Here is an 18001-nt window from a genome sequence, read left to right as displayed (position 1 = left end):
CCTTAACTGCTTGCAGTTTACTGAACTGAACCAGAACATAAAAGTATATAATTAGAGACCATTTTTCTCTAAGATGCTGTGCTTCAACTAACAGTCTTCGGAGAGAAAATACAGTCGATAAGAAAGACATTTGCCTAGCATGCTCCATTCCTAGCACCAAAGATGGTTCACCAGCCCCATGAGGAGTGATCCCTGAGCATAGATACTTATAACTTATAACACTTATAACTTGTACTTTCTTTTGAAAAATATAAGCCAAATATAAATCTTTGCTTCATCATATATTTGCTCTATAGGTACTTTGACTCCTGAACTTAATTCACATGTTTCTCTGAGCCCTTTTTCTTTGTCACTCAAGCATTTTCTTCCACTTACTTGGCAATTTAAACTACATTTTACTACCTCACATCATCAACTAAGCTATTTTTACTGTTACATGTGTTTATATTTAGCTGGTTTTTTTAAAACAAAGTCACATAGAATTAAAATTTTTTTCCAATTCTATTCTTATACTTAAAATATTTTATACTTTATATCTAGCAACCTGAAAAGAGGTTACCTTTCAAATTGTTGTTTAATTTTCATTACTTGGGTTTAAGACAGGGGAATGATTCATTTTATTATTTCTGAAACTAGTTTTAATTCAAGATCACCCATATACTATTTCATATTTTAAATCATTATTTAAATTTAAAACATTTGTTGTATTGAGAAATATTAAAACCTTCTGATTTTAATTATACTCTCCTAAACTAATGAGAAATTTTCATCTTGTATTCTTTCTGAACTATCTAGTTGAATAGTTAATGATCTGTTAACTAAGAGCACAGAATGTGTTCTTTCTGAACTATCTATTGAATGCCTACTTTTTCCAAAAATACAACATCCTTATTTGATGTGATTTAATGGCTTAATTTTGGGACTGAGAATACTATTATGATTAATTTGTAGGAAAGAGAAATTTTTAGCATACCCAGGCGCCCTCAAACATTTCAGGGCCAACAATATGGTATATCAAGTCAATTGATTTTCTTGCAGATTAGATTTTCAGCACTCGATATAGTCCCCTGAATTCCCCTAGGAGTGGTCCATGACTACAGATACAGGAGTAAACTCTGAACACAGTCATGTGTGCCTTCAAAATCAATTTTAAAAGACATTATAATTCATATCAAATAAAAACAATACGATTGAATAATGGTGGAAACCTGTATGGAAAATTAAGCTGATTAAAATATAAAGTTTTTTTTCTGTCTTTTTCTTTACATTTCATCTTTTTTATTTCTTTTTGGGCCTCACTCTGTGATGCTCAGGGGTTACTCCTGCATATATACTCAGAAATTGCTCCTGGTTTGGGGGACCATATGGGACACCAGTGGATTGAACTGCTGTCCATCCTAGGTTAGCGCATGCAAGGCAAATGCCCTACCATTTGTGCCATTGCTCTGGCCCCTACATTTCATCTTATCTTTTAACTGAACTTTAATAAATTGGGTGCTTTGGAAAGCACTGTCAACAAAAATATATATATTCTGGAATATATATAATATATAATTATAAACCAGTGAAATGTTTCTTCAGATACATATAAGACATGAAAGTTGTACTTAATTGTATCAACTTTTTTTTTTCTTTGTGTAGAGGATAACACTCAGCAATGTTATAAGGGTTACTCCTGGCTCTGCACTCAGGAATTAGTCCTGAGGGTGTTAGGGGAACCATAAGGAATGCAATCATATGGTTAATTCAAACCTTAGTCAGCCATGTGCAAAGTAACCACCATGCCTGCTATAGTATCTCTGTGGCCTCAGTAAGAAACATTCTTTAATAAAAGATAGGAAGAACAGATATTTTACCTTTGGTAAATTATTCTTAATTTACAGATTATTAATTTATTTTACTTTCTTCTTTGCATTACCATCTTTTTAAAATTAAAATTTTATTATCATCTGTTTACAATGGTGTTTACACTATGGAATTCAATGATATTTGGGAGTGGCAGGAATCCTCTAAAATGCTGGTCAGAGGGTCCAGAGAATTGCACTTCATGCACTTCTAGTCTACTGGGCCAGATGGTTGAGTTCTAAAGTTCAAAACCTACCGGACTAATAGAGGAACCTCCAAGACTGCTGAGCCATATCTGGAGGTACTGAGGGACGATGCACAGTGCTGGGGAAATCAAAACTGGATTGTGCACATAATGTCTTCAAGATCACTCCAGACCCAGATTCAGACATATTAGTTTTAAATGCAAACTGATTTTTCTTATCATAATAATTATTATAGGTGTAGAATTAAATAATTAATTATGGTGCTGGATGGAGATAGATGGATGGAGGGATTTTTCTCTGCCATCCCAGGCCACGTGGCTCCACGATCCCCATCCAGCCGGCGGGTCCCAGGTTAAGGTGAACGGCAGAATCAGACTCATCCAGAGACAGGCATCAGGAAGCATCAACTTTATTCATGCCCTATTCACCACATGTGTGTGGCCTATATTATAACCTTTCTGCACAGCCATTCTTCGCTAGCCCTGCATCTTAACTCCTTTCAGCCATCTTCCCTTTCACCTCCTTGCTGGCCAAAGACCAGAAGCGTGAGAGCCAGCCAAACGCCCTAATCCCCTCTGGTCCAATACCTTATCTACCTTTTCCAAGACCCTTCCCAGGAATGGGCAGGGTCTTGCAGGTAAGGTCAAGTTACCTAGGGAGAAAGGGTGGGGGATGAGGCTTCAATAGGATTCGTTTCTTTTGAAGTCTTTCTTTTATTAAAGTTGTAGCAACTAAGAATTTTTTCAAAAACCTAAATACATGATGGTCTTTTCAAATTTCATTAACAAACATGTTTGAGTTTGATGAGCATGATAGTGTCACTTTAAGACCATAGCTCTACATTAAAACATCTAAACTCATTTTTCACAAGGAAAATTAATTTCCTGGGCTGGAGAGACAGTATAGAAGTTAAGGTGCTTACTTAAAATAGCCTTACACACAGCCAACCCAGATTCAATAGCTGGCATCCCATATGGTCCCCCAAGTACCACCAAGAGTGATTCCTGATTGCAGAAACAGGAGTAAGCCCTGAGAACAATGTGGTACAACTAAAAAAAAAAAAAATCTTGAACTGGAGAAGTAACTTGGAGGACTACTATATGCTTTGCCTGGAAGAATGTGTAGTGGCGGGGGAGTGGGGGTTCTATCCCCAGAACAATGTATTCTGGAAGACGATCCCAGGCACTAGCTGCTGGGGGCAATCCCTGAGCACCTCTGGGTATATCCTCAAAAGTGAAGATTGCAGGATAGAGAAAACTCTTTAAATAAGACCACTGTTCTCATTTGACCTATTAGAGTAAATGGGATTATAATGAAGGCGTGATACCTTTCCATCTTTGACACACAACCTTTTTTAGAGTCTCTCTGTGTGTTACTCAATGTATCCAGCACATCCATGACTTTTTCAGAATAAATAAATTCTTTAATTGGATCATTGTGAGATATATGTATATATATATATAGTTATAAAGTTGTTCATAGTTGAGTTTCAGTAATACAATATACAACACACTTTAACAGAGCACATTTCCCAAAGACCTTGATATCAGATCTGAAATTATAAATTGCATAGAAGAAAGCATAGGCAAAGCACTCTATGACTTTGAAACTAAAGGCATCTTCAATGATGAAACACCCCACAAGCTAAGCAAGTGGAAGCAAAAATAAACAAATGATGATACACTAAACTAAAAAGTTTCTGTACCTCCAAAAAAAATGGTGACTGGGATAAAAAGATTATAGGATTAGGGTTAGGGTTAACTGACTATTGAGGGGAAGAAACATCCAATACTCATCTGACAAATGGTTAATATCTAAGATTTATAAGGCTCTGATAGAGATTAACAAAAAAAAAGTATCTAACCCCATCCAAAAATGGGAAGAAGAGATGAACAGACATTTCCTCAAAGAAGAATTACAGATGGCCAACAGGCATATGAAAAAATGTTCCACATCATTAATCATCAGGGAGATGCAAATCAAAACAACATTGAGGTATCATCTCATACCACAGAGACTGGCACACATCACAAAGAACAAGAACAACCAGTGCTGGCCTGGATGCAGAGAGAAAGGGACTCTCATTCACTGCTGGTGAGAATGTCAGCAAGTCTAGTCTTTCTTTTTTGGGAAAACAACATGGATGTCAATGACTTCTAAAATTAAAATACATTGAGATATATACTTATCTGTCTAGTATACTAAGGCAGAATGATTACTAGCACCAGTTTGTTCCCTTCTATACTGAAACACCAACTCTGTTTTCATTTACCATAGAGATTTAGGCACTCACAACTCAAAAAAAATCTGCCTTGAGCTATTTGAGCATCAGCCACCATTTTAAATTTTATTTTCATTTAGCACTCAAAAATAAGTTTCTCTTACACAATTTGTTTATTCGTTCTTCAAATGTGTATGAAACACTTGGCACTTGTATGGGAGGTAGAGGGTATAGTTAGAACTCAAGTATCAATTACAAGTGTATCCATATGTGACACAGCAAAGTCACTGGAATTTTGAAAATTTGATTAACAGATGACTTTATGGACCTTTGATTTATTCGTCTTTAAAATTTGTTCATCATAATCACACATTTATGATTATTTTAAATATTATTCCAAAGATAAATGAAATCACTTAGTTTAAAAAGATCTCAATCAATACTAGCAAATGTAAATATTATCTATTATAATTACTAGTACAAGTGTTACTTCTACTACTGCTATTACTACTATAGTAACTATTATTACTACAACTATGCTCTGAAGTTTATTTATTAAAGAGGAAACAAAATATAAAATTGTTGTGTATGTAAATATTTTAGGGGATTACTATGTTACTCACCCTAAACTGATTGGTGATTGTACCCTACCCTAGGGTGTGACCTGGCATTCTGCCCCCACCCTAGGGTAGTACCTGATTCTGCTTCCACCATTGGTTGGTATCTGATCCCACCATTGGGTGGTACCTGATTCTGGGGAATAAAAACAAGGGTCTGTGGAAGGCCAGGGCTTTTTGGCTGGAACTGAAGCTGAGTCTTGGGACTTCAGTTTTGTCCACCGAATAAAGCGAATATTTCCATGAGCCTGACTGTCTGCGAGCTGTTTACCCGCCGTTTCACCTCAGAACCGTGAGCTAGACAGGGTGGCAGACGTGTGCTCCGAGCTGGAAGAAAAAGGCCTCATCCTCCATCCCACCATCAGTCAACCTCTTCAGGGGCTGACTTGCTACATAAAATAAGTACAGATCTTACAGAATCTCCTAATCTTAAAAAAAAAAAAGCAGCATATGCCAACTATGAATGGGATGTGCTATAGCAAACTAAGTATTTTGTATGAATCTGTAGGATCCAGGAACATAAGGCTTTCATGTTGCAGGACAATGTAATGAGAAAAATTGTAAATTCTGCTTGAATTCATTGTTACTGTTCAAACATGGTTTTACCAAAGACTGGTTAGGTTTCTCCATATATCTATCTATATATCTAGATATATCTATCTATCTAGATAGATATAGATATAGATATAGATAGATATATGGAGAAACCTAACCAGTCTTTGGTAAAACCATGTTTGTTTATTGTAATTATTTATTATATTGAAAATCACATCTAGATAGATAGATATATCTAGATATATAGATAGATATAGATATATCTAGATAGATAGATATAGATATAGATATAGATTAGTTATATATAGAAATAGATATATATATTTTGTCAAATAGAAAATGAAGTAATTAGAGTACATTCCTCATAGTCACTAGGAAGATTGAGTAATATAATACTTGTAAAATACTTATGATAGAGTCTGGCATAGGTGAGGTATTTAATAAATGTTAGTGATAATTATCTCATCATTGTATTCAGCTCATCCTAGTGTAGCAATATGCATTGCAGATTTGTCAATTCGTTAGAAATACTGGTAAGAATACCATTCCTATACAGCCTTATAATTTTAAAATCATTGCTTTAAAATGACAGGAAACACAGCCATGAAAGCTATTAAAATAAAATGAATGTTCCTGCAGGTAATAGATTTCTACCATTTTCTCAATAAGAAGAGGGAGGAAAACTGAGATTAAAGCAGGAAATTAAAACTACAGTTCTGGAATGAATTTGAAATGCTAAATGTAACCACTTACATTGTCCTTCCTGGTACTTGCAAAAATAGGAAACTTTAAACAACTAATATCTTGACAAATTCCATTGGTGGTCTGTGAGCATTCTGGATCCCTAAGAATCTTTATTTCACCCTCTTTAAACTCTCAGCAATTCTGTGGTATGCTCATCTGTATTTCATGAAAGACAATAGATGAAGTTTTTTTTAAGTGAATAACTTTGGGAAACTTAATAAGCAAGTTTAGGTAGGTTTCTGAGAGGTCTTTTATGTATGGATAAAATACACAGAGAGGAATAACATTTCCCCCCAAATAATTGTCCATATAAGTATTTTCTCAGAAAACCAGCCACTATCTTTTATTGCATAGAAGGAAATTATAGAATGCTGTTTTCATTGGAAGGAAAAAGCTTTCAGAGTAAGTATTTCTCTCTATAAATATACACACATATATATTTACTATATATGTATATATCAGGTAAAGTTTGTTAATTTAACATGAAAAATATTATTTAAAACAAGGAAAAATTAATTTTGAACACCATAAAATGACAAAAATAAAGATAACAGCTTGAATAACCTTTCAACAACTGCACTATTTATTTTTTTATCACCGGTATGTTATGGATGAATGATTTGAAATGCTAGCATCAAAACAGGGCCCAGGAATAGCTAACTATCTAAACTCTTGCCTGCCTTGCAAGCATGAAGTTGCAAGCATGAAGTTTCAGGGTTGATCCCCAATGCCACCCACATACACTGAACAGTCCTTGCATCTCTCTCGGGACTCTGAGAGTCACAAAAGAGTAGTTGATTTTTATTGCAGTCACATGCATGACCATTATGACTAAAACATGAGACTCTCAAGTAGCACTACAATTATAAAATGGTTTGAGCAGCATGGTTATGAATTTATCCCTGAAAAGTACTACAACCTAATGTACATGAGCATCACAACTAAGACTGGTACACTGCAACCAAGCATATATGGGACCCAAACCAGACCAGCATCAATAACAAAGGGAAGCAAGGAGAAAGGTAAGAAAAGGAGGAAAAGGGAAAGGTATATTTGGACGGCTATTGAACCTGAAACTTTGACTTTAAACTAACACTTACATAAGTGAAAAACTTTGAAGGTTTGATTTAAATTCAAAATCAAGTTGCAAGCTCTGGCCAATGGATTATAGTTGCATTACCAAGGCACTTTAGGTCCATACAACATTATTTTTCAAAAGAAGCACTAATAGTGTAGTGTGTGATTTAGAAGGTGACCTCTCTGAATCAGTGACTATTAACCTAATGGCTGGAAGGATTTTTCCAGACAGGTAGGCTAGAAACCTTTTATTTATTTCCATGTCTAAGGATTTATAATGATTTTTCTTTCCAAACTGTCTCAGAGAACAGTGCCAACCAGCTTGTTTTGAGAGCAAATTTGCCATAGTAAACACTCTTGCTTGATCCTCATACTGCCTAAATAGGTAATGCTGGTATTTCCAGTCCCGTTTTTGAGACGCTTAAACTAAGGCTCTACAGCCGCTATAAAACAAGCCTCAGATACCGATTCTAGTTTTATTTATGATGACCATCCGGACTTAAATAAACTAAGAAGCAAAGTGGAATCATCAGAGAACTGCACCTGGAAAATCTTTTGGCGTCTATACTTTTGCTTTTATGATGTTTTTCTAAAACAATCTAATTCATATATCATGGTCATAATGTACAATTGATCTGGTCAAAAGTCATTTTTTTCTGGGTGCTAAAAAAAGAAAATCTAAAATATCTAAATTGATATGCATGATACCATTTGAGGAATTATATTTGAAGAAATATAATTCCATTTGAAGAAATATAATACCATTTGAAGAAAAAAGTAAAGGAGAGAGAGAGAGAGAGAGAGAGAGAGAGAGAATCTCAGAGACTAGGAAGAGTGAGGAGAGGGTGGGAAGGAAACTGAGGACACTGGTGGTGGGAAATATGCAATGGTGAAGGGATGGATGTTGGACGTTGGTGATTAAAACTCATCCATAAACAACATTTGCAATTGTGTAGCTCATCATGATTCAATAAAAAAATATTTTTAAAATTAAAGAATTCTGCTAAATGAGAAAAAATATCATGTTCTTTATTTGTTTGTTTGTTTTTTTTGGGTCACACCCGGCAACGTCCCAGGGGTTACCCCTGGCTCTGCGCTCAGAAATCACCCCTGCAGGCTCAGGGGACCATATGAAATGCCGGGAATCTAACCACAGTCGGTCCTGGGTCAGCTGCGTGCAAGCCCTACCGCTGTGCTATATCTCGCCAGTCCCAAGAAGTCATGTTCTTGATTCTAAAAGAGTAGAGAACCTTATAGCATCTTTATGATATAGCCTAAAAACATCACCGCCTTGTCCTGGAAAGCACATTTACTCCCAAATTAAAATTTCAGTCTTTAGAGTTGGAGATGGCTGGCTAACTCGCTTCCTGCAGCCAAGCTCCAGCTATGCACATTAAGTAACGAATAGAAGGTGGTCTCTGCTCTCTCGCAGAAAGACCAGAGTTTTTCCTATCTCCCGTTTCCCCTTTCTCACCCCGACTGGCAGGAGCGTGTCGAGTTTTCGCTCCAATGCCCTGGACTGCACACAGCCTCAGTGACCTTCCTCTAGCAGCTGTTCTTCGTCCACCCAAGCGATGTCCCACGAACAGCGGTACAAAGTCCCCACGGACTACTGCGACTCAATTCCGGCCAATCTCAGCTGTGGGAATAGATTTTCCCAGGAGAAAAACCTCCAGCATTCAGTTTAGAGGAAACGCCCTGAACCCCAGGCACCACCACGCCCTCCCCACCACTAGTCCACTGAGACTTTTGAAAACCAGGCGAAATTCGTCTTTTTTCCTGGCTGTAGATCGACACTCACTCGGGTCCCTCAAAACTGCAAACGCAGACAGTGGAATAAAAAGAATCAGAGAGGTTCCTGGGAAGAAGACGACCTTTATTGACACCACCCCGAAATTATCCCGCACAGAGGGCTTTAGGCGAACTGAGCGAGAGAGACCATAGTCCCGGAGCCTAAATGTACCGGAGGGGGGGAAAAAAAAACATTAGGGGGAAAAAGAGATTGACCAGACTGATCGACCAAGAAGCTGCAAGCTGGCTGCAGAGGGAGATGCAACCCAAATTAAGGGACCCAGGGACCTGCGCGAGCGCAACTGGCCTCCTTCAGCTCAAGTCCAAGGCGGAGAGTGTCTAGCGGGGAACCCATGCGAGCAGTCCCGGGGAGGCCTGACAAGCGCTGTTTCTGCTTTGCAAGTTTTAGGGAAAAAAGGAGAACGCTTCGGGAACGCGCCAGCTAATTCAGCTTGGGGAACCCGCGGGTCTCCCGGTCCCTCCCCCTGGCAGCCGCGATGCAAAAATTAAAGGACAAATCACAGCCGGAGGGAGGAGAAAAAAAAAACCACCCCCGGAGCGGGGTGGGGGGAGAGAGGGATAGAGAGGTAGGGACAGTTGTCCCTGGGCAGCTCCCAAACCCTGAGACTGAGCTGAGAAGGGCGGGAGCGCAGATCTTAGGCAAGTCACTTGGCACACAACTGAGTCGCGCGCGCTCTGTGCGCCCTGCAAAGACAGGCTGGGAGTGGAGTCCTCGCCGAGCCATTTGCAAGGAAGGGACCAGCCAGGGGATCGAGACCGAGACGAGGCGCTTAGTGGACGAGCGAGAGCAGAGCCCTAGAAGTCCGCAGGCGAGGGAGAGCCGAGCCCAGCCGAGAGCGAGTTGCAGGCGCGCGCAAGCAAGAGCGCACCGAGCCGCCGCCACCTTTCCAGGCGGGGGAACTCTCGGAAGAGCCGCAGCGACCCCCCGCATGGACGGCGCGGGCTTCTTGGCGGGCAACTCCAGCCCCTGGTGGCCCCTGGCCCCGGGCAGCGCCAACGGGAGCCTCGGAACCGGAGCCGGGGCGCACGGAGCCGAAGGAGTGGACGCGCGCAACGAGGAGCTGGCCAAGCTGGAGGTGGCCGTGCTGGCGGTGACTTTCGCCGTGGCCCTGCTGGGCAACTGCACCGTGCTGCTGGCCCTGCGCCGCACGCCCCGCAAGACGTCCCGCATGCACCTGTTCATCCGCCACCTGAGCCTGGCCGACCTGGCCGTGGCCTTCTTCCAGGTGTTGCCGCAGCTGTGCTGGGACATCACGTACCGCTTCCGCGGCCCCGACGGGCTGTGCCGCGTGGTGAAGCACCTGCAGGTCTTCGGCATGTTCGCGTCGTCCTACATGCTGGTGGCCATGACGGCCGACCGCTACATCGCCGTGTGCCACCCGCTCAAGACGCTGCAGCAGCCGGCGCGCCGCTCCCGGGCCATGATCGCGGCCGCCTGGGTGCTGAGCTTCGTGCTGAGCGCGCCGCAGCTCTTCGTCTTCTCCATGGTGCAGGTGAACAACGTCACGCAGACCTACGACTGCTGGGCCACCTTCGTGCAGCCTTGGGGGCCCCGCGCCTACGTCACCTGGATGACGGGGGGCATCTTCGTGGTGCCCGTGATCATCCTGGTGGCCTGCTACGGCTTCATCTGCTACCGCATCTGGAGGAACGTGCGCGGCAAGTTGGCGTCGGCGCGCCTAGGCGGGGGTGGCCCCGGGGGCGCTGCCGGCAGCGGCTCCTCCGGGATGGTGCCCAGCTCCGGGGGCGCCTTCCGCAAGGGGCTCCCGCAGGCTCCCTGGGTCAGCAGCGTCAAGTCCGTCTCCCGCGCCAAGATCCGCACCGTCAAGATGACTTTGGTCATCGTGAGCGCTTACATCGTGTGCTGGGCGCCCTTCTTCGTCACCCAGATGTGGTCCGTCTGGGACGAGCACTCCGAGTGGGTCGGTAAGTGGATCTGGGGACACGTTCGGGATAATCCAGGACGGGTGGAGTGGTGTGTGTGTGTGTGTGTGTGTGTGTGTGTGTGTGTGTGTGTGTGTGTGTGTGTGTGTGTGTGTGTGTGTGTGTGACAGAGACAGACAGATTAGATAGATAGATTATAGATAAATAGATATAGATAGATAGATAGATAGATAGATAGATAGATAGATAGATGATAGATAGATAGATGATAGATAGATAGATAGATAGATAGATAGATAGATAGATAGATAGATAGATGATAGATAGATAGATAGATAGATAGATAGATAGATAGATAGATAGATAGATAGATAGATAGATAGATAGATAGATAGAAAGAAAGATAGTTCATTCTTGAACTGCACGATTGAATACTACATCTTGGGCGACTTTGTCTGAAATTGTGAGCAACTGACATAATAAATGTCTGGTGTCTTCATCCCATTTGGCATTTGGGTTCTATCAATATAGAATGGAGCCTAGGAATCTGCACTCGTAGCTCGCCATGAGCCTCAAATGACACAATCAGAAACTGTGCCCTACAGATAGCCTCATTCCTACAAAATAGTAATCACTTCATGCAAATCAGTATAGACTATAAGTAGCCTGTGTTCAAATTTATTGAACTAGGATTGGGGTGGAGGGTGAATAAGGGAGTGTCACCACTCCTTCTAGACTGTGGAAAGTGTCACAGTTAATGTGAAAATTTTGTAGTTATGGTCCAAGGTCAAGAGTATAAATGGAATTGTTTTTCTCAAGTTTTCAGGAAGTCGAATTCTATTTTAACTTTTAAAAGCTGATGTTACAGGCTCACAACATTCAGTTTTTTTCCTATCAAATACTGTAATATTTATTCCTGGTATGTCAGAGCAGGTTGGTCCATAAGCCCTAAATTTCTTCAAATAATTATTAAAGTTTAGCACTAAAAATCATACAGCTGTGCTCTATCCAACTCTATCCTACTCTGGCTATGGTTTACTAGCTTGTTTGAATTTAATTCCTTCACAAGCTAGAAAAACAAACTCCAATAGAACTTACCTCCAAAATGTTTAAGATGATATTGTTTCTAGAAAAGAGAATATCTCTGTAGCAAGAAAAATTATTATTGAACAACTATGTTGTCTTTTTGCTATTTGGGATTGGAGATATAGGAAATAATGTGATAAATATTGGAAGTTCAATAAAACATTTAAAACTGTACTTAACTCAAGCTAATAAAAGTTCTTCTATGATTATAATAGTAATGATAGTGGAAAGTACAATATAAGCACTATAATTTTTGGTTCATTATTTTGTTTTGATCCATCTAAACAATCTCTTATTTCTCTTTAAAAGAAAATGCCAGTCTAGCTTTTAATTGGGATTTATACACTATTACTGAAAAACTTGTTTACATATAAGTGCTAATCATTTCCAATTTTAAAATATAGTCTTAACCATGGGACAGTCACCTCTAATAATATCATTGAATATAAGGTATAATAAATAAATAACCTTTAACAGTCTGGCATAACAAGTGTGAAAATAAATAAGTTCTATTTATTTTATTCTAACTTATGAATTTTATAAATTCTATTTTAGAATCAAGGTAAAGTTAAGACTTGTTGATTATCCTAAGTTTTGTAAAGGTAGACTATTAGTTCTACTGTGAACTATACATTTTTGTAGTTGACTAGTGCATATCATTATATTTCAAAACCTCTTATAATTTCTGAATTCAGCTGTTTGAATATAATTTAATTGAGCTATAGTTTTATTATAAAATCAAAAAATATTTCTAATAAATAAACTCAACTATTTTTGCACCTTTGCACGATCCATAATGTGTCCAATACTTGTGTCCAAATTATTATAATGCATACATCTTGTTATACATAGATCTAGAATTTTGAAATTTTACTGAAATTTTAGCCATTTTGATGTGTTATGATTATTAGCACATACTGGTGCAGATTCTAATGGGCACAAGAGTATCTTAATATTTTAGGTGATATTCTTAACCTTTTGAAGCTTCCACTCATTCAACTTAAATATTTGATTTCTATTTTAAATCATTTGAATTATTATCTTGCTTGTGGATTATTTTACAACCAAGTAATTTCCATACACCATCTATTTACATTATTGAAAAACAGTTTCTCATTTTTTATATTAGCCATAATTTTTTATTTACTCATCAATGTAAAAAATAAATGAATGTATCTGGTGCCCTGTTATTTGATTGTGACTATTTATTTGACCGCCTTTTTTTTTTCTTATAGAGTCAGAAAACCCAGCCACTACCATCACTGCTTTATTGGCTTCCTTAAATAGTTGCTGCAATCCCTGGATATACATGTTTTTTAGTGGCCATCTCCTACAAGACTGTATCCAAAGCTTCCCGTGCTGCCAAAACTTGAAGCAAAAATTCAACAAAGAAGATTCTGACAGTATGAGCAGAAGACAGACTTCTTACACTAACAATCGAAGCCCAACAAATAGTATGGGTGCATGGAAGGACTCACCTAAATCTTCAAAGTCCATCAAATTCATCCCTACTTCAACCTGAGTCCCCATCATCTTTCAGCATGACTCTTGTAAAGGAAATTGGACCCATTTGCTAACAACTGTTAGGAAATGAAAACAAACAAACTTGTATAAGTTATAAGTTCACTGAGTATTAAGACTGTGTTTCTACATTGTCAAAAACCTATGACTTGTTTTATATAAAGTGTTAATAAAATCACACATTATGTTATTTATGTTAAAATTTACAGCCTGATTCTCAGAACTATAATAGGAGTCATATTTCCAAAGAAAGTACTCTTTGGAAATATTACAAAACTATATTTTGTAATTGGCTTATTTGTCAAATAACTATAATTTGATTGGTTTATGTAGTAATGGTGTTCCTAAATAAAGTGAGTACATAATTAGCCTTAATTTTAAAATAATTAGAAGGAACTTAAGGGAAATGTTGTTCCTATTCAACAATATTTATGTATGAGCCAGAAAGTTCAAAGTTCAAAGGCTTAAAGAATAGCCTGGAGAGAGTGCGTGTACCAGAAAGATACTAGTGCTTTAGATATATTGGATCATTTCAAAGTGGTAAAAAGAAAATTTAGTTGGAGGCTATAAGTCATTGAAATTTCAAAAAAGATACCTTTAGAACTGGTAGAGATTTCCTTTAGTTTTCTCTCTTTTTTTTTTATTGGCTGTGGAAAACATGATTCCGAAGATGCTGAAGGTTGTAGAAAATGCCAACTAACAGATATTTTTTTTCTCCCACTGGAAATCCTTTTTAAGGTAATATTTATATGAAATCCTAACTACCCACTTTTATTAGAAGAGAAAAACTTTCAACCTACCATGTCAACTTTCATTACAATATTGCAATAGACATGTTTGTTTCATACAATTGGTTTAAGGTAGCCTGTGCTAAACTAGATTTTAGCACAATCATTACTCCATGTTAAGGAAATCCAAATTCATAAATAAGAGAACCTCCTAATTATTGATTTAACATAGGCAGTGCTTCCTCCTATTTAATTAAAAATACCTTGTTCATTCCTTCTTGACTTCATCCTGTCTATCAGTTTCATAGAAGGGAAAGGGCTAGAAGTGGTTTAGGGATGGAGAAAGAAAACTGTTCTGAAGCTTACCTCACTTCCTGCATTATTCGTGCATAAAATTTGGCAAACTAGTTAAAAATGCAAAAGCCTCTTGACATTTTTCTTTGACTCTGAAATGAAGTTGATACCTCATGGGTTTTTTGTGAAGATTGGCTGAAATCAAATGTGTGAAAATAGCTCCCTAAACACTATAGAATACTAGCAGCTGCTCTTCCTATAGTCTTTAAAATTCCTAGAGTCTTTAAAAGTACACAACTTTTTAAGCCAGAGAGATAGTACAGTGAATAGAGAACTTGCCTTGCACACATCCTACCTGGGCTTGATCTCTGCCTCTTACATGGCCCCCTGAACCCACAAGGTGTGATTTCTGAATGCAGAGCCAGTGGTAACCCCTGAGCACTGCCAAATGTGGCTCCTAAAATAAAATTTTCACAACTTTTTACAAATCATAATATGTTAATAAGATAATAACCATAATATCTGGATAGAATATCCTATGTATTTAAATATAAATTCTTCGTAAAGCATGGAAAGTTGCCCGAATTACTAAATTCTAGTTTCATAAAGAGTAAATTCTCCTTTTTAAAGTTTTCTAATTTAAAATTGGAGTTGAATTTCTTTGGAATGTAGGTAAGTAGAAACTAATGAAATTCATCAATTTCTTTCCTTTACAAACAAAGATAAATTACAATATTTCTTGAATTTTTTTTTACTACATTTTTCATTAGTTGGAATACATTGGATTTTCTCCAGCTGTTTGGTCTGGCTCCTTTTCCTTCTTAGAGAACTTGCAATGATTTATAGATAGGTCATAAATATTTTGTATCTCTTAGAGGAAGTACTAGAAATTTTAACACTATTATCAGTTCTTTTTGAAAACTTTATAGATAAGGGAATGAGGTCTGGGTGAGAAGGTGAGAAATCCCAACCATTATCTTTACTCCTCTTCATTCTCTCATCTTTCCCAGTTCTTCCTTTTGACAAATGGGCCTTAAAATGCCTATAAATTTTTTTTATAGATATCAAACCTGAGGTTTTGGAATTCTGCTTTATAAAAATAGTTTTCTCAAATCACACTTTCCTATGTGAGTCAACAGTTAATTAATTCTTCATTATTTGAGTCACAGAACTATCTCAGTATTCTTGCCTTTTGTAATACTATCATTCTTTCTGTAAGTTTCTCAGCACTGTTCAAAAATTAAAACTTTTTGGAATGGAACAAAGATGAATTCAATTTTTGTTAATTTCAAAATAATAGAGTAATGGTCTTTGTATAGATTGCTTCAAACAATTTATATATAATTCCCAAAGAAAAACTATTCAGTTTAAATCTTATTTCTAGGAACCTCTATCAAAGAAGATGCAGATGAAGTAATCTACCTATCATTTCTCCCTTTTAATGGCCCAGGAGAATAGAAGAATAGAAATGTTCGGGGGAAAAAGCTGGAGAGACACCAAAATGCATTTTCTGCACTGGGAAAATATGTGCTCCTAATCTCTGAAGTATAGACTAAGAAGTTAAACTTCCTAAATATTTTGAACACAGAAATAGCATTCATATATTCCAAACGAACATTTCAAATTGGAAAGTTAAGATTTATGTGTGTTTCTATTTCAGAAGACATAAAATCAGAGACGGTAAGAAGAGTATGCTGGAAAGGCAAGATTTTCCTTTCATAACTAAAGAGAAAGTATGAGATATTCCACCAAATATTAATGACAGTCAAAAATTATTGAATTACATTATTTTATTCTCAGCAAGTATCTGTTGAAATATCTTGCAAATACATAATATTATGGCATCTTTGTGGGTAGAGAGAATTTGACTGAAAAACAATCCACTGATGATACTATCTATGGGGCATTTAATAAATATAATTGATGACAAAAAATATGTTAAAATACATATTGTGTGCACGGTGTGTTAATTTGGGGACATAACAGTGTAATATAACCGAGATTTTACAGTGAAACTTTATTTGGATATTATCTGTTAAAAAAAAAGAAGAAATAAAATGTTCACTAGTTGTGTACTCATTATATGTTCGGAATATGCAACATTAAGAACAATTTTGTCATGAGTGAGGGAAATGTGTTCTTATTTAAGAGAAAACAATCAAGTAATCCTTATAACACAAAGGTGATTAAGAAACACAATTTTAATTCCTATCTGTTTAACAGAAGTGCAACAACCCATTAGGTTAAATCTTTTGTTTGTTTTTGTTTAAGGAGGGCCACACTCAGTGGTGTTCAGGGCTTATTTCTGGCTCTGCACTCAGAAATCATTCCTAGCTGATCCTATGTGGTTCTGGTGGGAGAATTTCAGTAAGCGTGTGCAAGGCAAGCACTTACTTTACTCTCTGTCGGGTCACTGCAATCCCAAATCTTTTGATGACTTAGAGAAAACAATATTTTAGTAATGTGATTGGAACACTCAGAGCTTTAAATTGTTGTATCTGAATTTGATACAACAGTTGAAACATAAGGAGAAGTCATTAGGAGAGATTTAGCCTAATCCTCTACCCAAATACCATTGGTTAGACATGTCAAACCCCCATACACACAAAAACAAAAAAACAAAAAACCTGCGTTCACAGGGATTTTCATGCTGATCTCATTGGCCTATGCAGAGTAAGACCAGAGCAGAGAGGAGCTTCTAAGATGCTAGACCTAGTGCTGCAGAAGCAATATTGTATCCCTGTCCTCCACTCAGTTTCATTAGCAACAATTAGAACTACAAGAAAAATAGATAATAAATATTAGACAGTGACCCATAAGTTGAAGCAAAATGTCAGAACTGTTCATAAGTGGAATTATTTCCTTTGATTTTCCTCTACAAAAAGTAAATTGTGATTTTATTGCACAAATAGGCACCTTATAGAATACCCTTGGTTTTTAGCTACAGTAATTTATCATCAATAAAAATTGTGACATATTAAATAAATATAAAAATGTGTTATGGATAAAGATTATATATAACCTTTTTTCATATCTATATATAAAGTGTGTCTTATAACATTGTATATAGATATATGTATCAGACCACTGAGATTTATTTCATATGTATGCAGTCGGTATTTTATGTTGATTCATATTCTAAATGAAAGCAAATATTGTGAGTGTGTTAAGATATTTTAGGTTTTCAAAGTCAGTTTAGCAAATTCAGACAAGGAAATCTGAGAATAAATAGTGATATATAAATTAGTATCTATTATTAATGTAAAATAACACATCATTCATGAAGTTGTCTTCCTATTAAATACTGACTTAGTATATTAAATTGTTTTAAAGATTAATATCATAAAATCAATACTGCATGTTGAACATTATATTAGAACTATATTTTCAAAATTTCAATATCACTAAGAC

General features: G+C 37.4%; 1 protein-coding gene across 1 annotated transcript; it reads left to right on the top strand.

Annotated features, from left to right (window-relative positions):
- The first annotated feature begins 8774 nt into the window (after positions 1 to 8774).
- Positions 8775 to 13569, top strand: AVPR1A (arginine vasopressin receptor 1A). Its single transcript, XM_049783016.1, has 4 exons — positions 8775 to 9208; positions 9293 to 9523; positions 9697 to 11003; positions 13283 to 13569. The coding sequence occupies exons 1-4, from the start codon at positions 8775 to 8777 to the stop codon at positions 13567 to 13569; spliced, it is 2259 nt and encodes a 752-aa protein (XP_049638973.1).
- Positions 13570 to 18001: the final 4432 nt, after the last annotated feature.

Source organism: Suncus etruscus, chromosome 11, assembly GCF_024139225.1.
Source record: "Suncus etruscus isolate mSunEtr1 chromosome 11, mSunEtr1.pri.cur, whole genome shotgun sequence".
Taxonomy (NCBI): Eukaryota; Metazoa; Chordata; class Mammalia; order Eulipotyphla; family Soricidae; genus Suncus; species Suncus etruscus.
This window is presented reverse-complemented; position numbering and strand designations above follow the sequence as displayed.